At 42.1% G+C, this 25,246-nt stretch overlaps 1 protein-coding gene across 1 annotated transcript in view; it reads left to right on the top strand.

Moving 5' to 3' along the window:
• The window catches only part of plcl1 (phospholipase C like 1), a 164,492-nt gene that overhangs the window by 118,418 nt on the left and 20,828 nt on the right, over positions 1–25,246 (top strand). The window contains exons 3-8 of the mRNA XM_081598901.1: positions 6,226–6,300; positions 9,973–10,260; positions 10,362–10,655; positions 12,349–12,740; positions 14,949–16,065; positions 16,862–17,038. Coding sequence (XP_081455027.1) covers positions 6,226–6,300; positions 9,973–10,260; positions 10,362–10,655; positions 12,349–12,740; positions 14,949–16,065; positions 16,862–17,038 — 2,343 coding nt within the window. The remainder of the gene's footprint in view (positions 1–6,225; positions 6,301–9,972; positions 10,261–10,361; positions 10,656–12,348; positions 12,741–14,948; positions 16,066–16,861; positions 17,039–25,246) is intronic.

Genomic DNA, 25,246 nt, shown 5'->3' with positions numbered 1-25,246 from the left:
GTCAGTTGACAGTTTCTGTGCTGCTGCAGCGAACTTAACCTTTGAGCCGGAGTCTGTTCATCTCCCGGGTTTCCTGCGTCCAGCCATCATCATCATTTCGAAGAGTTTGCCGGGTGAAGAGCCTCTCCAGTTGTTTTTCCCATGACAATCACCTATTGTTTTAAATCCATTTGTTGTCCCTGCTTCCTGGCTCACCACTCCTTCATCTCTCATTCGCTCGTTCATTTCATCAGACGCTTTGAGGAGCGACTGCTGCTCTCTTTGGTTTGCTGGTTTGTCCACTTGAAGTCACCCTTCATATTAAATCCATTCTCCTGTCTCGTCCTGTCTGGCCCCTCTTGCATCTCTCCTCTTCCCTGCAGCTGTTGGTCTCATTTTCTGTACTATCTCTCCATCTGTGCCACGGTTTTTCCTTCCTCTGGCAATATTCACAAGCAGAGAGAAAAATTTTAGTTTCAGAGAGAAGAGTGGGGGGTGGGAGAGGGAGGAAGCCTAAGGCAAGCTGTGGATTATAGCTGAATGAAGCCTGTTTTTAAACTCCAAACCAAAGTTCACATTAAAAGGCTGGGCATGGCTGTAGTTTCCTGGGTGGCGTCCTGCGTCCAGCGGCGAGACGTCAGGGCGTCCGCAGAAACATGCTTACATATAATAGCCTGACAACGGATTAGCAGCGACAGCCACAATAACGTCAGTGTTCCCAAATGTCCGAGCCGGACTCTACCTAAATACCCGCTGACCTGCTTTCTCTAAGCTCGTCTGTCCGGCTTTATCACTGAGCAACTTAGTATAAAAGACATTTAGTGGGACAGTTGCGTCAGTCAAGAAAACCAAGCAAACTCTGACCCCGCTGGCCCGCCGTATGCCCCGCTGTCTGGGTAATTGAATCGGAAATCAATCTGCTGTTTGTGCCGTGGAAGCTGAGGGGCAACGATTGTCGTCGAGCGTTTCTGTTCTTTTCTGCTTTCTCTGCTTCTTTTCTTGGAAGTAATCACCGTCGGTTTTTTTTCTTCTTTTTTCGCTCCTCAGGGCTCTGCGCTCTGCGAACTCTTCATCCTGCACATGGTTCTGCTCCTCTGAACAACGTTAGCAAAGTCTGTCAAATCAGAGTTGTTGAAAGTTTCCTTCTGGTGGAAATAAAACAGTTTGAAAAAAAAAAATCATGATTTCTAAAAATGCATACGTATATCAAAATGTATTTTATGGGTATTTTTTTATGTGTTTGACCAATAGGAAGTAACACACAACGAAATAAGAGTGGGTGAAATGGACTTAAAGTGTTATCACAATATTTTGTGATAATAACAAAAGTGACGATGAGAACTATTTATGATGTCATTTTTAGGTGACCTTAAGTCGCCAGTCACATAAAGAAGTGTGGTTTGTGTTACTTAACTGGATCTAATCATATTTTCAAATTACTTGGTGTTTATTGATACTCTCTTTGAACCCATAATAAATAAAATATAATAAAAAGTCCTGACATTACAGACAGTTTCAGTGAATGATGTTATAAATCCCATTTATTGGAATTCATAACAGCGATAAATCAAAAATTCTTAACTTGGTAAGAAATTTATCAGAATAAATGAATTCCCACACCTACAGGGAAAAAGACGCATAGTTTTCTAATTTAAACAAAAAGTCAAATTGTGTTATACAATCAGCTGCTTCTCCATCAGTCCCTCTTTTACAGCCTCACTTCACCTGCTTTTCTCATTTAGTGACCAAAATATTTTCGCAGTGTGAGCTGAGACATTAATTTTCTCTGTTTTTACGCGTACTGTCTGGCCGTGCGCCTCTCAGAATTGTTGACTGACTGAGGAGAAGCCCAACAAATTTACTTTCATGAGTTCAGCTTTAAGACTCCACTTGTCAAAAGTTTTTCAAGTCTTGCCAGACTTTCTCAAAGGGATTTGGGCACAAGTAGGAGAGCTTGTCGCAATAAGCAATAAATCAATAAATCAATAAATAATCACACAATGAATTAAAACGAGCTCCATGATCTCTGTTTGAATAATTTATTCGTTTTTCTCTTTTCTCTCTCTCTACCAGAAACTAGATGACAAAAGTCTTTATTCTGGTTCTTTGGTCTCTTTTTTTTGAAGGACAGTTTTGTTTACAGAGACTTCATGATCCATTTTATTTGTTGTTTCTGTTGTTTTGTTAATTTATTTTGGATATTTAAAATGTCTTCCAGTTCCAGTGTTAAATGTTCATTAGAATTTAAAGTTTATTGATTTTTGAGAATGTGTTTGTGCATTATTATGATATTACCATTATATTACTCAAACATGGTCTCAAAATGGCAATACTATTGTTTATCACAATAACCTACGGGACAATTTATGGTCCAGCCAGTTGTGTCATTGTGTCAGGCCTGTTGGCTGACAGCTTATGAGGACTGGAGTTGGACACTAGTAGCTGGTGTCATGAGGTGGTTTGACTTCCTGGTCTGACTTTCGTATGTGGAATAGAAATGACTGAACTGAGCTACATAAACTGTCTTTGCTCAAAAGGAGGCGGAAGTTCACATTTTTCAAAATAAAATACTCCTGAGTTGCATGTCAGCCTCTCCTGTCGTATCCTGTGTCCCTGGATTTAGGTTTGGTCTTTGACTAGGCCACTCCAGCACTTCGACATGCTTTGATCTGATTTTCTCATCCGTTTTCTGTTGCTTTAAACACATTACTGCAGCACCTACAGTAGGAAAATAAACCTTAACTGTAACTCGATGTGAGCCGGTCCAGGAACACGCTCCTGCCGGCTGGCAGGATGTTTGACAGTTTCTGCGCTGCTTTGTGATTTAATTACCAGAGTGTTTATGTGGGTTGCTGTTGTGTAGGAGGTAAAGTTGTCAAATTGAAGCGCCTGGCACAGCCAATGTTCTTTTATTCATTTTCCCTGCTCAATAGATCAGCTGTGAGCTGCAGGAGGTTCTCACATCAGCCTTCTGCAAACCAGCAGGCCGCCACAGATGCCGCGCGCTCCTTTCACATAAAAAATTATTCTGACTGCTGATTAAATGCTTGTTGCTCTGGCACATGATTTTGCGGTACAGCTTACAGAACCACCTTGACAACTGTTTGCCAACAAAAGCGCTTAGTGCCTCCAAAAACAGAGAAATAAAGACAAACTCAAACTGCATCCATGGTCTAAGTCCGCTTGTCATTGGGCTAGAGGTGGGAGACTCCCTGGACAGGTCACCACGACAACGCAGAGACACACACACATGCATTATTTTATGTTAACATTTGAAAAACTTTGCTAATAGGATTCCCACATGTGGAGTTCTCATTGGGCCTTCCTGTTCATCTGATGGAAAGAACTCACCCAAAACCCAGCAGCAGAGAGAAACACGGCCGGATGTCATTAGCTGCTTTTCAGTTACAAACGTGCAAAACTTTGTCGATATTTCACTAATGTAAAAAAAAAACAACTGAATTTTCCAATTGTGGTGTTGATCTGGTTGTTGATCATGTGACTCGTGATGTGAAAAACAACAATTTCTCTATGGCCAAAAACCCACCTCATCCCAAAACTTTTTATTGAAAAAAAAAGTCATTTGTTGTTGTTTTTTTTCCAAATTGCCATGTTTTCATTAAGCAAATTTATTTTCGAAATGTAAATTTACGTATTTGTATAGTCAGTGGAAACACAGATGGTCCCGTCCTGCCACAGCAGCGGCAGCTCATTCTGCACCAGAGACGACCTGTTTGCAAGTGAACCCTGTGCAGACCTAACAGTCTTTAACTTCTCAACATTTTCTCTCGGTCTCAGAATCAGGCTGTCTTTTTGTATCTGTGCAGCCAGAGACAGGAAGCGGCTCCCTCTGCGGGGGTTACTGTCAGCGCCGGGGATTGTTCACTGTCACAACAAGCTGACAGATTCACACTGCGCCTGATTTCTCCTGAACTTCACCTGCTGTGAAACAAAACACCGAGCGACTTTCGATTCCAAGACAGAATAATCTCGTGTTTGTCACACTTAAGATTAGTAACCTCACACACGCTGGTCAGACTGGATTTCTGAATCCGTCCACTGTGTCCTGCTGATGGGACTTGAGGTTTTTAAGGTAACGGGTCTTGCAGAGGAAGCTGACGTTTTTCTGTTCCAAGCAGGTTATAATCCAACTCATTATTCACCACAACACAAGTGATCCCCTCCTCACTGCTGAGGGCAGTCTCTCTGGCTTCATCCTGAACACACACACAGGGCGCGTTCACACCAGCCCTGTTTAGTCCACTTTAACTGAACTCTAGTTTCAGTTAATTGAATATAACATATTAACTTGTATCTCAGAAATGGTTTTGCTTCAGCAAATTATGAACATTTTTTCTGGAACACAGATAAAAACCTTATGGTTACATTTCACAACAATGATTCAATTTTCAGCAATAAATCATATAAAGAATACCTTAATTACATAATCTGCGAATTCTTGTTCACCAACCAAATGAAAACTAATTGTTGGTGCTTTGTTCGTCCTGCGATCTGACTGCAGGAGGAACATGGCAGATGAGGGGATAGTCCCGTCAGACCGTCAGTTCCTGGAACAGCACGCACACAAACTCAGTGCGATCCTGCTGGACCACACACAAAATAAAAAGCTTGTTGGGTCCAAATGACCCGATCTTTGAGAGCATGGGAGGGTTAAAGAAGAGCAGTTTAAACTTTTCCTGCTCATACAACGCTTTTCTATTAGAACGCCGGTTACTCTCCTTATTAAAAAAAAATTTATAATAATTAATTGTTTAGGTTTTACTTTAAATCAAAACACCAAAGTTAAATCAGTAGCTCTGAAGTGTTCAATGCAAACTCCATCATGTTACAGAACGTCTCCATCACATGGAGTGAGACATATTCATTATGTTCTTTTACTGATACTTTGGATCTTTTTTTTAATTATTTTTCTGACCTTCACTGAGCTTCAGAATGTCCAGAATATGGGAATACAACCAGGATGTTTCCGAAATGAATTTTAATAAGAATAAGAAACAAATGTGCGACATATTACATAATAACGTCACACAGTGTGTATTTTAATGAAAGGTGCTATTAAAAATCAGCCTGTGCTTCTAGCACCTCTACATCTGCTGTGACGATGGGGGTTACCGCCGCCTACATCCAACCCGTGTGTTGCTCTAACACCGACTGATGTGTTAATATACAGCTGGCTGCTGTGGTAAATGTAGCATAAATAGGCTGCTTTAAGTAACCTGCTCTCAGACGTTACTTGGTATTCTCAGGTATTCTGCAGACAGTAGAAGAGCTTCTCTTCTGTCATCATGACTGGGATCTGCACCCCCTCTGTTGTTTCTTCGGCATAAACACATTCATGTCTTTAGAAACGGTGTGTTTATTTTTTATTTTCTATCTGGTGTAAGGCCTGGTTCTGGTTCTTGGAGTCAAGGTAAACCAAGGTCATGACATTTTCCTCCACCTTGTCGCTGTATTTCAGATTAAAGTATTTCGGTACCAGGAGAAACAGCATTCGGCTTCTGTGCTCCTCTGATCTGGAACAAACGTCCAGAAAACTTCAAAACAGCCGAAACGCCGAGTTCCTTCAGATGGAAACCCACCTATTTGTAGCTGCCTCTGATTGGTGGAACGTTGATCAACAGATCTGATGTTTGCTTGATGATTTTGATGAAGGCATTTGACAAAATGTTGTGTTTATTGCTTGCTGTCATAAGTGGTCACTTTGAAGTGTCTTGTTGTTTTAATGTGCTGTGTGTATAAAATTGACTTAACTTAATTTGTTGCCAGAGAAGGTGAGCAGTATTTTCTGGATATTGGAGGGTTGCACAGCTGCCCCTCTCCCACATGTTGCTGCACACAGCTGGTTAGCTGACAGAATCATGCTAGCTTCACTTCTTTTGAATGATAAATTAAGCTAATATGTAAGGAGGCGCCTTTCTTTAGTTATGTTTAGGTCTATATTTCACAATCAACCATAGCGATATGCATGTTTATCTGTATTAATACTGTTGTGTGGCAGCGGCAGCAGGAGTAAAAGTTGGTTTTCTGTTTTAAATGAAAGCAGATCATATTCATTTAAGCTTGTTCATATAAGCTTTTATTTTTTTTCAGAAAATCAGACAGAAATCTGATGCCACTATGTTTACTTCCCCTTTTGAACCTTTCTTTTGATTTGTTGCTCTGGATCTGTTTAAGAAGAAAAGAAAATCTGACTAAGTGTTGCTTGGTGTCCTTGTGTCTCCCCAGGACCCGTCGGTGCAGAAGGTGGGCGGAGGCAGGAAGAAGACGGTGTCCTTCAGCAGCATGCCCTCTGAGAAGAAGGTAGCTTAAAGTGTGATCAGCGCTCATCACCAACATGAATGTCATATTCATGTTCGGCTCTTATTATTTGAACCTTTCTTTTTCTAAGGCAGGATTATTCTGCAACAAAGGCCTCAGTCGTTTTGGAAAACAAGAATTGGGCAAAAATTTGGATTAATTATAGATTTTTTTTTTTGTCATACGTTCATAAAAACTCTCTCAACATGTGCACACGTCCACACTGACATTCAATAAAATGGAGTCAAGTTGGATCTTTGTGACACATTTTTTCCAGTCTCTGTTTTAATTCTGACTGCATATTTGAGCACTCTTCTTTTCACAACTGATTAAGTTTATAGGTCTATAGGTTGATTATTAGCATGTTAGCTTTAGTTTGTTTTTTGGAACAAGTCCAAATCCTTGACTTCTTGAAGTTAAACTGTCTTTACTGTGGATGGTGTCGCTGGCGTTCCCAGCCTCGGTGGTCCCGGAGGTTTTCCTCAACATCCTGACCGCTTTTCTTTCCACAAACAGTGACTTGAACCCTCCAGGCTGCCATACAGGCCTTCTGTCAGACAGAGCTGTGTTATTCTGCCAAGGCGTCGCAAATGCAAATGAATTATTTAAAAATCATAGAGTGTGATTTTCTGGATTTTGTAAATAAATTATGTCTCTCACAGTTGAGGTTTACGTTACAGACCTCTACACTCTTTGTACACGAGGGAACTTTAAAACTGGACAAATATTAATTTTTCCCACCGTGTGTGTGCCAAAACTAATTTTTTTAATTTACACCCACAGTGTGTTTGCTACAAAATGTCGGGGCACAAATGAAATGATTTCAGTTTATTTGGGTCTGTGACTCACAGTGACTTGGTGCCGTCCATCTGGGCATTCACAGAAATGAGACGTCAGGCAAATTAAATAACAGAAATTATTAAAGACTTAAATATGGGCTGTATGGGTGGAAATAAATTCAATGCAGCAAAAAGTAAAATTAATTGTAAAAAAACATAAAAAGATAACAGCCTCCTGATGTGACACAAAACAATCCTTTGTAAGCTTATTTTAATGGATTCTCTGCATCAGCTCATATTTCAGGGAGCCGAAGAAGTCTCTGATTAAAGTCACAGTTTATTTCACATGCAGACGGTGTGTTGTGTTGTTCATTATGTGGAGCAACCTTTGAAACGGTGTCCCGAACTCACGTTGTCGGCTTGTGGAAGTTTTTGGAGTCAGAAAATAACACTTTGCCACTTAATATTCAGAAGAAATGCAACAATGTGGAGTAAATATTGAAAGGCTGGAGCTTCTCCAAGAAACAACGAAAAAAAATCTATTCTTACTTACAGTCCTCTCTCAGTCCAACAGTCATAATGTTGTTAAAGGCTGAATGGAGGAACGTTGTCATGACAACCTGAAGACAAAGTGTCAGAAAGAGCAGGAGCTTCTTAAAGAGACAGAGACGTCATGTTTGATGTTTACAATGTTTTTGTAACAACCGAAGAAAGCATGATTGTGCTGTAAAATGCCACTACATTCCTGAAAAATACTACCGCCCCTTTAAAAAACAGTGCTTGACAACTGAGGAGGAAATGGTGTTTTTGGATTCAGAAGAAAAGATCAGCTGTAAGCGATGCTCAATGTGTCCCTTTGATCCACTTAAGCTCTGTGACTGGGAATGTACAAACATTAGAAGCAGCTAGCCTGTGTGGTTCCACTGCTAGTCTGGTGTTTTGTTGAAGCTGCAGGGCTTTGTTTTTACTGTACGAGTCCAAAGGTGAACTCAATGTTTTATTGGTTGTCGGTCTCCACACACCCGCCTCCAACTTCTGACTAAAGCGGCTCTTTTTTCCGACCCAGCTCAGAGTTGGGCCTGAGAAGGAAGCAGTTTATCGGACTTGGTGCAGAGGCTAAGTTAGCATTAGCACCAGTATAACACTAGAACCAGTTTCATGAACGAGGGGCTCCTGAGTCATTGAAACATTGGACAAAGAAACCGTTTCTGCGTTATGTTTTGTCCAGGTTGAGGTTGAAGGGATTGTCATCCCACTGTGACCTTAGGGTTCAGTAACTCCCTGTACAGACCCTTGGAGACTCACCAGAGCCCAGTGGGTTTTGAGTACATCTACAGGATCCTTAACTGTTTTGTACTACGACAGTGAGGAGAAACTTTAGAAAGATTACCCCCAGACCAATATCTTTCATGCTATTAAGCATTTTCTGAGTCTTTCCACTAGGAAGTGCAGGCTGACTCATGTTGAACAAAATACTGAAAGAACCTAAGGTCAACCAGGTCCTCTTAGTACTGACTGCTTTCCTTTACTACAGCGGTGGAATAAATATTTGATCTCCTACTGATTTTTGTAAGTTAAAGTTTTAATGGAAGTCTGATTAAAAGTGGAATATTATCCACAGACACTGAAAATGTACAAACCGATTTAGAGCGAGTATCCAATCGCCAGCTATTTGGCTGTTTCTCTGTGTGGTTCACAAATTACAATTATCTGTCAATCAGTTAATTATGGATACTCCTGATCTCGGCTCCTAATGGCTGCAGATCTGCACAAGGTTTGAAGGGGCCGCAAGCAACTCTGTGGAAAGGCGATAACAGTGTTGGTGTCTTTAGGTGAAAATCTAAAATGACCTTCAATCACACTCCGTCTGGAGCTCTACACACCTCACGAGGGGAGGTTGATCACAAGAGAGATGAGAGGTCAGAACAAAACCTACGAGTGGCAGCTGAGAGCAGTCTGCAATGACAGCATTAGTAACCGGGCCCAGTAACAGACTGAGCGGCCTGTAAGGTTTCTGGGGCTGTCTTAGGTTTGGTTAGTCAACATTTAAAGGATTCTGGGAAGGTTTGGGAGAGAGATCTGTGATTAAATTAGACCAAAATCAAGCCTATGAGATCAACATATTCGGATCATGAAAAATATGAACTTAAAGTCATTGTGCACGACTTGAAGAAGAGCTATAAACATGATGATTTGGGGATGTCTGATCATTTTGCCAGGTCATGTACTTTAAAATCTTTCTGGAGAACCTTTGTGTATTTGCTAAAACACTGAAGATGGGTCATGGATGCATCATCCAGTAGGACAATAGCTCAAGATGGCTTCCTTAGAGAGGCTAAGGAAGCCATCTGTGGAGGAAGCTGAAGGTTTGGGTTTCCCGGCAGCCACCAAGAAACTAAAAGAATTAGAGATTATGTAGAACAGAACTGGGATGTTTGCAGCCCGAGTGAGAAACTACAAGACATGGCTTACCTCTGCTCTTGCCAGTGGCTGATTCATGTTTTGCTTGGACATAAAATTAGTATTTGATTAAAACAAATGGGTTTGTTTGTAGCTGTTCTAGATATATTTTGTGCAACATATACATGAAAACAAGACAAAACATCCCTTTAAGTGTTCAAACCTTTGGATTCAAGAGAAGAAGAGAAGCCCATCACACATGTTAGTAGAACATCCACAGAATGAAGGCCATTCTTTCTGGCAGCAGAGCAAGCTATCTGCAGGTTTTCCTAGAAGTGGTTTTTAAAATGCTGAATGTGTTTCATTTGAACTTAGAGAATCCACATTGGAAGGATGTTTGGAAACCGTTTGGTATTTCTCCTAAGAACTACTGCCTTCCACAAACATGTTTCCACTTTGACCCTTAATCCAAGATTTGCGTGATCTGTTGTTGCAGGTGAGCAGTGCAGCGGACTGCTTGGCTTTCATGCAAGGTGGGTGTGAGCTGAAGAAGATCCGACCCAATTCCAGGGTCTACTGTCGCTTCTACACCTTGGACACAGACCTGAGCTGCCTGCGCTGGGAGCCGTCCAAAAAGGACTCTGAGCGGGCCAGACTGGACGTGTCCAGCATCAAGGAGGTCCGCACTGGGAAAAGCACAGAGACGTTTCTTCACAACGGTCCTCTGTCTGAACATCTGGCCGAGGAAGCCGCATTCTCCATTATTCATGGTGACGAGTACCAGGTAACAGGCTCACCTTTATTCTGGAAAAGGGAATTCTGAAACGTCATCACCAGTTTTTTTTTTTTTTTAAACATCCCACATTTTTTCCCACCGTTCTGTAGTCTCTAGATTTGGTGGCGTTGTCAGCTGACGTGGCCAACATCTGGGTGACGGGCTTGCGGTACCTTCTCGCCCACCCTTCGATCATCGGCGGGGCTGGGGGTGGGTGTGGGGTAGTGGGAGGAGGGCTGGGCGATGGAGGCGTGGCGGTAGAAGGCAGCCTGGGAAGCAAGATGAGGAGCGAGTGGCTGGCAGCAGAGTTCGCGCTGGTTGACGAGGACGGCTATGGGATCGTATCAGAGGATGTGGCTGTCACCACAGTCTGCAAGCTGTGCCCTGGCATCAAGGAGGCAAAGGTAAGACGGGACATAGAATCATATCTAAATTTGATCTTTGTGCCTCCAAGGTCATTTTCCATTGGCAAAGTGATGGCACAGTTCATAAAAACAGCTTTACCCATTGGGTCTGAAGTTTGAGTATAGGAAAGCACAAGTTATTTCTCTGTTTTATTCTTTTGCCGCAAATTAATGTGAATTGATCCAGATCTGGATCAGATCATCAAAGAGTGAAGCCATGTCTCTCAGCTGACAAAATGGTTCAATTGCTTTATTTTTCTTCAATTATAGATCTTCTAATGCTTCCAATGCTGTTTTCTACAACTAATTTTACATATGAAGAATTTATAATATTGGCCTTTTTTCGCTGAAGCTGATAAGTGACAAGCTGTAAATTCACATCGAATCCAAGCAGATCAGAGTTCTGGCGTAAGGTGGGTTGAAAAGTGTTTGTTTTTTTCGGTGGGTGTTTTGCTGAACAACAGAGCATTTTGTCCATCGTGACCAGAGTTTCTGAAGGACACTGTCCTGACTTATTTTCACATCACAAGCAACCAAGAGAATCTGTGTGTGCTTAGGAGATAACCAGCAGGAACATGCCTTTGCCAAGATCAGATCTGAAGAGAACTGCTGCAAGCAGAGATTAGATGATAGAGAGAGCAGAGAGAAAATGTTGAAGGAGGTTCATGATTCACTGTGGCTCACTTCAACATCCAGATTGGAAATCTTAATTCAAAAATGCTTTGTTGATTCCAAAGGGAAACTAAAAATTGTTGCAACTCATATTGATTCAAAATTTATCAGAGTCTTGTAGATGGAACTACATCTACAAGAAGAGATCGTAGCGGTCTGTGTTGCAGCGAATCTGAAGAAGCTTCTGACTGAAGACGCTGTTTTTCTAAGGCAGTAGCTACTTTTCCATTGACCAAAAAAACTGCGCAAATTGGAATTCTGAAAATAAATTTGCTTACTGGAAACACGCCGATTTTGCAAAAACAAATTTTTTGATAAAACGATTTGGGTTGCTTTACAGCTGTATCAAAATTAGCATACTCTGCAAAACTACAATGGAAAAACTTTTTTTTCCGCATCAGTCGAGTCACATGATGAAGAACCGGCTCTTACTACTGAAGGAGAAGACGGAGAAGACAACAGGAAGTGGTGGGAGGATGAAGGCGTGGCTTGTTTTTTAATGATTCATTGCACGAACAAACTTATTCACATGTGATTTTATTTTAATTGCGTTTCTTCTTTAATGGAAACACCACATTTGTGACAGTTTCTTTTTCAACATTAGTGGAACCGCAACAAAATTTTGCATACATTGGTAACAAAAACGCAGCTAGCATCATGAAGAGAATGCTCAGGATTGTCCATAGTTTTGTTGATTTTATGTAAATTCCTTCTTTGCATCATCATATCCAGAGGTTCCACAGTCGCCCCTAGAACAGAACCAGAACAGAACCAGCCGTCTTTATCAGCTTGTAGAGCCTTTAGGTCTCTGGCCCTGATGGCTCTGGTGCTGCTGCCCCAACAGATGACGAATGAGAGGGAACAATAAACTGATAGATCTGCTGCATCTTGCTTCACTGAAATAAAGATAGAAAGTTTGCTGAAACCACATTTATTCCTTTTCGTGAATTAGCTTACTAAGTGTTGGGTCAGTGGTTACCTAAATGAGTTTTCGTGATCATGCTCTCTGCGCTTTCCTCAGGTCCGCCTGCGATTTAAGGAGATCCAGCGGAGCAAGGAGAAGCTCACCTCCCACGTGACGCGGGAGGAGTTCCAGGAGGCCTTCTGTGAGCTCTGCACCCGACCCGACGTTTACTTCCTGCTGGTTCAGCTGTCCCAGGACCGCGAGTACCTGGACCCTCAGGACCTCCGCCTCTTCCTGGAGACAGAGCAGGGCTTGTCCCTGGCTACGACCGAGGGCTGCTGGGAGCTGCTGAAGCGCTACGAGCCGTCGGCGCAGGGCCGGGAGCGCGGCCTGCTGGGCCTGGACGGGTTCGCCCGCTACCTGCAGTCGCCCGAGTGTCAACTGCTGGACCCCGAACACCTGGGGGTCTGCCAGGACATGAACCTGCCCCTGGCCCACTACTACATCAGGTTTGACGGCTCACTTTGCTAGAAGAGCGGAAAAAGAAAAATATGTAGATTCTATAGAGAGCTGCATTTCCTATTCCAGGCTAGGAATGTCACAATAACACATTTTTGCTGGATCATCAATTTCCCCAAAAGTTATTGCGATAAACAATAATATTGTTTTCAGGTAATATGATGGTAGCGACATAATAATGCAAGAACAGATTCTCAAAGATCAATAAACTTTAAATTCTAGTGAATATTTAACACCAAAGCTGGAAGACATTTTAAATATCAAAAATAAATAAACAAAACAACAGAAACAATAAATAAAATGAGTTATGAAGTTTCTGCAAACAAAATTGTCCTTCAGAAAGTAGAACTAGTTGAGACCAAAACACCAGACTGAAAACTTTTCTCATCCAGTTTTCAGTAGAAAGAGAGAAAATGGAAAAAAAACCTCCTCCAACCTCCTCTTGGCTGCTGCGCTGACTGATCCTTTCTCTGCTCAGCCTGTTTGTGTTTGTGACAAAATGTAAAAAAGCTTAAGGGGTTTGCATATTTTTGCAAGGTCCTGTACATGATGCAAAACTATAGAAGGAAAACAAAATGCTCTCCAGCTGTGTCTGTACAACACAGCTTACTAATTATAAATAAGTCCACAGTTTCTGTGTAACCGCAGGTGTTACTGCAGTTCAAACACCAATCAATCCCAACACCACAGCTGGATTAGTGGCTGGTTATGTACGCATGTTTAGGTTTTCTGTTTCTGGCATGCGTGCGGGATTGTTTTCACTTTTTCGAGCACCCTCACGGTTATCTGCATGAGCACCAACAAATCCCGTTACACTGGTACGGGGGTTAGCTGACTGATGAAATGTTTTTTTTTTTTGTAGATAAACATATTTCCCATAAGCACATATTGTTCTGCACTGTTGCAAAGTCTCCACACATGACTCTGCACTGGGTTCATTCAGTGGCTGCTTTCTGCATATCTGCCAGATGGTTCTGCTTACTCACGGCTGTGTGAGAGCCGGCACTAAATCCAACATTTGAAACCAATACGCACATTAAGTTGCAGTTGTTGTGCCAGTTTTACGTTACACGCTATGTTAGGTCATCTGAAGCCGCGTCTTACTCAGTGAAGCACTCTTGCGAAAGCCAGAGCTTTACAGCTTACAGTCAGGTAAAGAAACGGGAAATATTTTCCCTCTTCCTCCAAAAAGGGCTCATAAAACTACTCCTCAGATCGACTTGTTGTTTTTATAGGACATCATGCAGGAAGAACACTTAGAGGAGCAGGTGTTCTATGACCGGATTAATCTTCAAAATTCCTAAAACACGTGCAGTCGCGCTCTCATGGTGGCTTATTCCACCACCACGGTGCCACAAATAACGACAGGAACAGTGTAGGGGTGGATAATAATCTGATGTTCCTCTGAGGAACAAAAGGATTCAAGCCAGACCGACTGGGTTCAGAGAGTTCAAGGTTTGAGGAGCCAGAGGACTTGGAACTTGACCTGTTGAGGCCAGGGAGTAGTGGAGTGACTTCTCCTAAATAAAACTCAAGACTCACTGCAGCCTCGTCTGGCTGTTACCTTCCTGTGCAGTTCCTCAACATTCTGAGCTGTTTCAGAATTGTAGTTTTATTAATGCCAAAGCCGTTCAGTCCATATTGGTCACACTTCCAGATGATTAAATTGACGTTAGCAGCCGCCTGGTTCAGATCTGCACTTTTCTTTGCACAGTGGAGGATGGTTGTTTATTTCCGGTAAGCTCCATAGCCTCATACTGGTGCATTACATACGTGTCAGGCAAACGTTAGTGATTGGGTAAAATTGAAAACTTCAACACAGTCCAAGCAATTGTTTCTCAATAGTTGAGAGTTCAGACCCTCTGGACGAACCAAAAAAGCAAAACAAATTTCTGTACATCATAACAAAACACTGTAGTAACCAGCAGAAATAACTATAATCTGTACTGAAAACTCTGTGTCTTTCAAAACTATATATTCTCATCACATGGTTTTATAAAAATCTTCAGAAGTCAATGATTGAAATATCTGTACACACAGATTCATTCCTCTTTATTCTCAAACCTATAAATACAGTTCACTGCAACTAATTCTCCACCTAATGACTGACCCGTCCCCGTGTGTTTTCTGACTCGTTGTTGCATGTTTTCTGTGTGTGTGTGTGTTTTCTGAGCCATCCCTGTGTGTGTCCCCCGCAGTACTTCGTACCGCTCCTACCTGCTGGACGACCAGGTCCACGGCAGAGCCGACCTCGGCGGCCTCATCAAGGCCCTGCAGTCCGGCTGCCGGTGCCTGGAGCTGGGAGTGACTGATGGCCCCGAGGGCGAGCCTCTGCTCGGGGTCGACTATGGGCCTGACATCTCTCGCCACCATCACCACCACCACCACCACCCCTCACCCGTTACCATCCGCTCTGCACTGGAGGTGGTCAATAAATACGCCTTCCTGACTTCTCAGTACCCTTTGCTGCTGTACCTGTGTCACCGGTGCTCCCCGGGTCAGCAGCGCACCATGGCCCACCACCTAAAGAAGGTGTTCGGGTCCCGGCTTTACACCCCGGATGCCCAGCATGTGAGTCTGGGGGGGCGGGCCACCACTCTGCCGTCCCCCGAGCAGCTGAAGGGGAGGATCCTCCTGGTGGGGAAGAAGCTCCCTCCAGAGGAGGAGGGCTCTGATGGGGAGGTGTCTGAAGAGGACGAGGAGATCGGAGGAGGCGGGCCCCTGGCAGGAAGAAGGATGACCATCCCTGGGGAGGAAGAACTGGGCGTGGTCTTGGTGGTCCCGCCTCCTTCCCAGCCCAGGAAGCTCAGCCTCCACAGGGAGCTGTCGGACCTGGTGGCTATTGCCCGGACCAGCAGCCGCAGCTTCTACGCCCAGAGGGGAAGCTACAAGCAGACCCAGCAGCAGTCGCCCCCCAGCAGCCCCTCATCCCCCGGCTCGCCCGTCCCCCCGGAGCTGCCTTACTGGACGATGTGCTCCCTGGGCGAGGGAGAGGCCGGGCGGCTAACCAGTGAGAGCCCGGAGGACCTGGTGGTGTTCACCAAGCGTACCCTGACCAGGGTACGGCCCAGCTCAGTTCGTCTGGACTCCAGCAACCCCAACCCGCAGGGATACTGGAAGGGAGGGGTCCAGCTCGTGGCCTTGAACCAGCAGACTCCGGGCGCCATGCTGGACCTTCATCGGGGCCGCTTCACTCAAAACGGGGGGAGCGGCTACGTTCTCCGGCCCACCGTGATGAGGGACGAGGTGTCGTACTTCAGCGCCCACACACACGGCTGCGTCCCAGGAGTCCCGCCTCAGACGCTGCGCATTAAGGTCCAGAAGCTGCTCTGTTGTTTTAATTTTAACGCTCAACAATTAACAACAAAAACTTCAGTATCATATACTTAAATGGGCAGTGTTAGGTAAATTATAAAACATCAGAAACATACCTGGAGTGTTGTCTTGATTCTTTCATGGCTGTTTGAGAAATCCTTTAATCTCTCGTGGCAACCATTCAGCTGCCACCTTTGAGATGAAACTCCTCTTAGGAGTTTCTTCCACTCAGCTCCTTCAGACTAGCCACAAGCAATTAGCAAACACCTGGTGAAACTGCCCTTCCTGAGCTCATTATAGGAGCTGCTTCTCAGAGCATCGCTGGTAAAAACATTGTGAAAGTGTTAATAGAGGAGCCATGTTGTGATGACTTCCTGAAGGTGGAGTTTCAGAAAGAGCAGGAGCTTCTTAAAGAGACAGAGTCCCAATTTCAAGAGGTTGAGTTAAATTTCTTTGATCTTTGTAACAATTTTACGTAACATAGTTACTTGGTTGTGCTGTAAAATTGCACTGTCACCAAATCCTGAGTTTCATCACTATCACTGTCACATGACTGAAACTAACACCACACAACCAACACAATGATGAATATTTGCTGTTAATATCAGCACATTTCTACTTATCTGACTTATAGCAATAAGTTAAACAATGACTGAAATAACATCTGCTGATGCTGATGTAGGTGATACACTGAACCTGCCCTTTGACCCTGCTAAACCCCTAGGATATAAAGGTTGTCTTCAGAGATTGTTTTCTGATGAACTTAACATGAGTTGCTCTGTGTTTTGTTGAGCAGGTGATCAGTGCCCACAACCTGCCCAAGCCTCAGGGGTCAGGGGCCAAGGGTGAGGTCATTGACCCGTACGTTGTGCTGGAGCTGCACGGCGTCCCGGCCGACTGTGCCGAGCAGCGGACACGCACCGCCGCTCAGAACCAGGACGAGCCCATGTTTGACGAGACCTTTGAGTTCCAGGTAAGCCGAAGACATTAATAAATAAATAAATAAATATCTGACCTCATTATTTTGACATCTAGCAAATATAAATAATTCTGGTGATTTCAACTGTCCTGAATCGAGAGTTTAGTCTGATTTAACTTCACACAGGAAAAAAAAAAATCTGTTGTATGTAAACTTCCTGTTTAAACTGTAAATGATGAGGTTTTGCATGATTTCACTGAACTGAGGTTGGAGCATTTCCAAAACTTATCATAAGCCTGTGCTGGAGCTTCATAAACTCAATGTGGTTCCTGATGTTGGTCATTGGTACTCATTTGCTCATAAAGCTCTTAAAGCAAATGCAAAAAAAAAACAGCTCGAATTTTAAATCTTCTTATATAAATGCATGGCAGCTCTTTATGATAATCCTGCTTAATGTTACTTAGACTTTCCACCAAAGGCTCTTTGTTGGTGTTTGAGAAGCGTTTATCACCTCTGTGCGACTAAAAAAGGATTCTGAAGTGTGCTGTGATTGACGTTATTATCAGAAATCTTCAGCTGTTTAAACTCGGCGGTATACACATTGTGTGTCTAACAGGACTTTAAGATGAAAGATGAGCTGAAGTGTGAACACAGAGGTCTGTGTGGATTTTGGAGAGGTTCCTGTCTGCTCTGCACCTGCAGGAGGATAGAACCCTGAGTGGTTAATGGAACGGGGCGGGCGGGTGGCGGGGTCAGGACCATCAAGATCCAAATGAAGTGCTCCTGTGAAAACACTGCTGTATGCGGCAGATTCATTCAAACGGATGACGTTTGATGACTTGCTGATTGAGCCTTTTTGCCCCTTGCTGACAGAGTCCTGCGTGATGGTAGCAGAGCCATAATGACGAGCAGTCGCAAATCATATGCGCTTGGCGTTCCCACTGCGTGTGTGTGTGTGCGTGTGTGTGTGGGTGCGTGCGTGCGTGCATGTGTTCCTGCAGACATAATGTACCTCCACAAAGACTGAAAAAGATTGGAATAATACCTGTAATCAGTAGGCAGTAATTGCAGCGACTGTTTGGCAGTAGACAGGCTTTAAATAAGATTTGAATGGACAGTTTGTCTGTCTGAGACGGCAGCGTGTGTGTGTGCCTGTGCATTAGTGAATCACACATATAAAGCTCCGTCTGAGTGTGCTACTCAGTATAAGTCCACTCGGTTTTGTTCAGATACTTTATTTTCATTTTCATGAAATATAAAGGGGTTTTTATTTTGTCCTTTTCATCGCCTCCCAGACTCTTGGTAGCCTTATTTTTCCTCTGTGGTGTTCAGCGTAGTCGGCATGTTAAGGTCTGTTTGGCGTTCTGTGACTGGCTCTCACCTAATACGAGCAAAAAATATCTTGTTTTTACCTCATGTTATTGTGTACCTGCCTTTCATTTCAGTGTGACAGAGAGATCCGCTGCCTCAGGTAAATGACGCGGCAGCGTCGCCTCTCTGCACATCTGATACCGTAGCAACTGGGTCACCAACTAAACCAGGCTTCTGACCGGCAGACAGTGGAGAGTAATTCCTTCATTATATTGGATGTGGCTCTTAATGGTGCAGTGTTATGTGAAATTGACTTTTTTGAGCTTTACATCATGTTATAATATTATTCTGTGAACAAGAACATACATGGAGTGTCGCTTTAAATCTTTTGTGTGTTCCTTTAACTTCCATGGCAACCATTCAGCTGTGCAATACGCCTGGGTGGACCTAGCCCCGCCTTTAAGGACGTATCTCCGTCTCAGAGCTGCAGTTTCTAAGCTTCCGCTTCACAGAGCAGTCCTCCTCCCGCATCTCCCCCACTCAGCTCCTTCAGACTAGCCAGCAGTAATTAGCAAACACCTGGTGGAACTGCATATGTACTGAGTTCATTATAGGAGCTACTTGTCAGTGCAACGCTGGTAAAAACATTGTTAAAGGGTTAAAAGGGAAGCCATGTTGTGATGACTTCCTGAAGGTGGAGTTTCAGAAAGAGCAGGAGTTTTTAAAGAGACAGTGGCCCAATTTCAAGGCGTTAAATTACAAAGTCAAATACCTGTCTCATACCAAACTGTCATTACATAGTGACAGTTTCAACAAATATATAAAAAATATTTTTCATGAAGGTGAGATACTGCAGCTTTTAGGCTTCTGCATTTTTATTCTAAACAACACATAGCTCATTTTAATTTCTCTTGAGCATCATTTTGTTTGTACAAACTGTAGTTTGTGACTCGGTTTGTCTATCTGTGGCTGCAGGAACCTCAGTCTGTCAGGTAATCAGTAACATCGCTGAAAAGTTCTTGGCAACAACAAAAAAACCAGGTGTGTAAGTCAGCCTGACTCATTAAACGTAGAATGTATAACCCAGGGCTTAGTGGGGCTACAGGGAGGTGTGTCAGACACCACACACACACACAGCCCCATCAGACACCCAGAATTACAGAGTATACACAGCATCTCCCAGTCAGACACACAGCACAGGTGAGGAGATACTGTTTGTGTGCGTGCGTGCGCATGTGTGTGTTTTAATCATTTTACCCCGAGGCTCCGCCACAGGGGCCGAGCTCAGACACAATCTGAGGATGAACTCAGATCCAGGGCTTTGTAAGGAAACCGCTGCCTCAGCTGTCGGCACTCATAGAAGTGTGCGTGCGTGCGTGCGTGCGTGCGTGCGTATGTGCGTGTGTGTGTGTGTGTGTGTGCATGTGCGTGAGCGTGTGTGTGTGTTAGAGGTGTGTGTGTGTTAGGGGGTGTGACGTATGTTGTGTTGCACTTTCTGCTTTTAGAGAATGTGAAAGTTGGTAACCTGAGAAAACTTGACTCCTCGTTGTATTATCACCTTGGTTACGGTACATTACCGCCTCCCACAGGTGGAGGCTAGAAGTACAGTTGCTCATTGAGCCACAGCCTCAATTTGTTGAAATTAGTGGACAATGTCGACATGTATATTTTTAATATTTTTGATTTATGTATTTACTCATTATTTATGTTTTTATGAAATTTTATATTTTTGATTGAAAAAGATGAGTGCATTCTATGAACTGAATATGATTTATTAAAGGGAGCAGGGATCTTTTATGGGCTACAGCACCACTGTCTACCCCTAATGAACACCACTGTTTATTACATATTTGTTAAAACTGTCAGAATATCATGACAATTATCTAATTTATTATTCAATTTCCCGCTGGGGTCAATAAAGTATTTTTGAATTTGAATTGGACTGTGTAAAAGGAGACATAAACATATAAAAAAAAATCAAGCTCCTCCACCTCCTCCCTGAGAAACTAAAATACACCAGCCAGTTAAAAAGAACCAATCAGAGGCAGGAGGAGGGGCTTAGTGCTGTCAATCAAACTCATGAAGACAATGTTAAATGTTTTAATGGCGGAGAAACAATTTACTGGTCTAGGAAAACTGTTTATCCGTTGCCATTGGTTACCATGCTAACTAGTCTTAAGCATTCATGGCAGGTTCTGTGTGGTGAACCAACCACACAGAACCTGTACCCAGCCATGATCTCTCCTACAGCACCAATACGGTGAGAGCTTCGTGTCCTCTTGATGCGAGAGGTGTGTGTTATTGTTTGTTGTTGTGTGATTGTGTCACGACCAGCAAACTTGACTGGGTTAATAGACCAACCAAGTTTAAAGTTGTTCTGATGTTTGTGTACACACTAATCAATATCACCCCAAGTTAACATCAAAAGTCATATCATGGCATTGTTTCTCTGTTGACGATTAGGAGAAGATGGAGCATGTAGTATACACCAGCTTCTGAGGTGTAGCCGAGAGAAAGGTACATGAGGCTGATTGATAGTGCTAAGACCCTCCTCTTGGCTCTGATTGGTTGTTTCTGTCTGAGTATTTCTGTAGTTGGCACTGGAAGCACTAGGAGAAAGCAAAGGAAGTCTTTTTTTTTTTTTTTGCAGATTATCTGTATTACATTATACTGTCACAACATAATGGTAACTTTAATAAACATGCATAAACATGTATTTTAATAAAAGGTGGATACCGCAGCTTTAAACCACCAGAGCTTTTTTATGCCCCGATATATAAAAAGTAGGACAGAAGGAGGGTGCCGTTTGCTTTTGACTTGTTTGTTACAATCCCTGCACTGCAGATTATATGTTTGTAGGAAAACCAGAATAATAAGTCATTTCAAAACATCATGATGAGAGATAGCGAGATAAGCTAAATCAGACCTTTGTAGTCAGGCAGCTAAGCTGAGGTGCTCTTCGTAAAAAGTTAGAGAAAAGAGAAAAACATCCTGCGTCCGTTGAGCCAGGAGCTCCACGTCTTTTCTTCTCACTCGGTCCCTAATTTGGAAGTCGGGATTGCTTCATCTAAGATGATGTAGCATGAGAAGGACGTGGCAAGCAGAGTGAAACAAACTGGCTGCTTTCACGGTTTTAGAAACGTCTGCTGACAAGTGAAATCATATTAGATTTATTTCAATTCTCCACAGCCAGTTTTAAAAACCGAAAGCTTTTAAAAGCTTTCGGTTTTAAAAGCTTTTTAAAACCGAAAAGCTTTCGGTTTTAAAACCTCATATTTCCCCCAAAGTGTTAAAACCTCATATTTCCCCCAAAGTGTTAATGACGTCTGAAGCAAGATGAGATCTGAAAACGAACGTCTGGAACGGTCCGCACAGAGAGGGAGAGTTACTTTCTCCAAACCTGTGAAGCCTGCAGACGGCTTCAGGAAGGACCCGTGGAAACGGTGAACTTTCTCAGAGGTCGCCTGGCGCTCAGTCGTTAACCAGCTGCATATGGAGGTTTGTTTTGGGGGTGTTGACGGTGTCAGCCCATGTAGCAATGCTCTGATATGACAGATTCCAGTATTTAAATTTAGCATACTGTCTCAATGCCAAATACTTATTGTTAATTCTGCTTGAATATTTATGCTTATCATTAAAGCTGCATTATGTAACATTCATAAAAAAAATATTTGTTTAAATATTTGTTAAAACTGTCACCATGCCGTGACAGTGTAACATGAGACAGATCATTTGTGTTTAGTGAGGAGGATGACCTCGTCTGATTTAACTCGGCAATTTTACATTTGCAGATTCCTTTTAATTTGTGGGTGTTTGGGATAATGTAGGCATCTTAATAAATTCAGAACAGAAGGTGCTGCTGCAGAATGCTGCGGTAGATTGTAATCACTGACTAATCAACCGCTCATTTCATATTTTGTCGACCAAATTAGCATTACCTGCAGCTGTAGAATGTAATAAACGGTGCACGCCTGCATTATATTTCAAATTAAAGTTGATAATAATTTAAGTTGCAAAACTCTGAGGACCTTATATGTTCAGTAGAAAACACAAGACGTGGAGCATATCTATGCATTTCACATCCATTACATATAAACACACCTGCAACAAGGGACTCTGTGTCCTGGTTTTAGATAAGCTTCTGACCCACACGCATGATTATTCTCAGGAGACCAAAGAAACGTTTTAAAAGGTTTATGTTGCAATGGTGTGAATAATGTGGAGGTCTTGGTATCTAGTAGTGGTAGAGAGGAACAGATGAGATATGAGCTCATCTGTGAGGAAATATGAATCTGAAGCCTGGACAGAGTGAGATTAATGTTACTGACGGGCGTTAGGATGTCCGCTGAGGGGGGCTCTGGGAACGCTGGAGCAGGTTGAGTGAATAAAACATGGAGGCTGGAGCAGGTTGAGCAGTGAGAGTGTAGGAGGGTGGACAGGTTGTACGGAGGATGAAGATGGAGAGGAAGATCGTGTGATTATTGATGGTTTGATCTGGCAGAGGGAGATCCAGGAAACCAAATATTTGTTTATGTGTTCATTCGTTGCGCCTTATATTTATTGGCAATATAAATATAATTGCCAATTATATTTAATAATTGCACCGCATTTGGTTGGGAGAAAATGTAATTTACATTTTTGCTGTGCTAAAACTCTCTGCTTTGTTCTACAAATTCATTACGATAACAAAAGTTAACATTCAGCCCTGAAACCACAAACTGCTGATTTTTTTATTTGTTTTTATCTGATTGGTGACACATAAGAGACCCTTAATGATTAGCTGGTTTCTGCAACCCATTCTTCAGTCAATTTGGTTGGTCTCGGAACCAGAAGCAACTTTTATAAAATATATATTACACTATGTTGTAACAGTGTGTTATGAGTCAGATAATCTGTGAATAAATTGAGCTCCCCTGTCTTCTCCCAGTGCTTACCAAAAACAAACAGTCCTGCCTCTGATTGGTTGTTTTTCTATCAGGAGTGGTGTGTTTCTTCATAGTTGCTCAGGGAGAAGGTGGAGGAGATCAATCTTTTCACAGATTATCTGTCTCATATTACATTATATAATCTGTCAGGACATGATAATGAAATAATAGAAATATTTTTCATAAAAGTTTCATACTGCAGATTTAGTTAGAGTTTCTCTTTGGCTTGTCCAAATGCGATGTAAGCTAATTTCTTAATATTTCAAAAACAATTTTTTAGATGTTTTTTTTTGTTTTAGATTTTTTTTCTGGTGCTTCATGATAATTCCCAATAACTATATAATTATCTCTAGTAATTTTCTTTTTCTGAGCAGAGTGACTGTTCAAACCACACTGCAAAAAAATCAATATATTTTTATTTTATTTATTTTTTAATTATTCTAACAAATATTTTTTTTATTGCTAAAATAAAGTGTGACCTTATAACACTTTCATTAGAATGGAATATGTGTATCAGATTACATGTCAGACTGAAGGAAATTACTACAAACCTGAACTTATAAGTACAGTAACCCTCTGATCTCCTACAGTTACTGTCATCAAAGCTGTTATAATCATCATCATCATCATCATTACTGTCAGGCATATCTCTGTCCTCTTCAGAAGCTTGAAGTATAACAGCAGGAGCTGTAATTTATTATATGTATAAAATTCCTACCTATAAATTCCTATATTTAAAGTACAGTGTGAAATATGAAATGTCAGAGGTCACAACAATACCCACTACTAAACAAATACTAATCTGCATCACGTGGGCACTTCCTGTTTGATCCCTCCCCCCCTTACGTCTGCCCAGGTCAAAAGTTTCTGCGAACGCTGTTCATCTAACATCCTTCCTTCCAAACCAGTTCCAACCACCCCGACAGTGGTTTGAAATTGTAACTTTTAAACTGGCAAAGCAACACAACTTAAAATATGGTGAGAGAAAAGAATGTTTCGGTTTTCTCAAAGCTAGAAATAACATCCGAATTTCTAGATGTCAAGCATGAGTGTAATGCGTTCTCAGGATCATTGCAGTACAAATACTAACAACTCAGAAGATTGTTAGAGAATATTAGAATCATAAAGGCCATAGAGACCTGTTTTTAGAAATAAGATGTAATTTCCTGAAAAAACAAACAAACAAACAAAAAACTTTTGAAATAAAACTTCTTGAACGTGATCTGAGACAACATGGGTCTGTTGTTAAATGTGTGAAGCTGTGCTCATGCACCCTAGATGATGTTCCATCATGTGGACACAGTTTGCACATCAGATGCACAGACGTCCTGCTTTTCTTTGAAGCTTGCATCAGAAGATCAAATCTGTTATTACAGATCGACAACTCGGCCTGAAGAAATGTTTCGAACTGCAGCTGAACCTCACAGTGGATCAGCTCCGCTGCTCCAGTGCGTCTGCTCAGGTCAACCACTGGAACGTTACTCAAGAAAGTATATAAATCTGACATTCTGTAATTAAGGACAACAAGCAATATATCAAATATGTAAGTAAGTACTACTCATTAAAAAAGACAGAAATTTCAGTGTTGTAGTTTATGAACTTCATGCGTTTTAAAAGCCAAATAAAAATAAATGTGATTTTTATCAGCATGTTTGCAAACACAAAACCCCTGCAGTGAAGTTATACAGTTAACTTTAATGAGTTAAAGTGGATATTTCTCCACACAGACTGGCAAGGTTTGACAAGAGCTGCATGTCCCTTCCAAATGTGAGCAAAACTGTCTATAATCTGCTAATGTAAAAAAACAAAAAAACTCAAAAACAATTTCCAATAAATAGGAAACGCAATTAAAATCATAGGTGACTAAGTTTGTTCATGCAATAAGTCATTATTAAAACATTCCATGGCTTCTCTGATGACTTCCTGTCGTCGTCTTTGTGGTTTTCACCGATGGTTGTTGATCATGTGACTCTTGTGATACAAAAAAAGTGTTTCCATTGCAGTTTTGTGAAATAAACCAATCTTA

Source organism: Poecilia reticulata, chromosome 2 (assembly GCF_904066995.2).
Source record: "Poecilia reticulata chromosome 2, P_reticulata-male-v2, whole genome shotgun sequence".
Classification (NCBI taxonomy): domain Eukaryota; kingdom Metazoa; phylum Chordata; class Actinopteri; order Cyprinodontiformes; family Poeciliidae; genus Poecilia; species Poecilia reticulata.
This window is presented reverse-complemented; position numbering and strand designations above follow the sequence as displayed.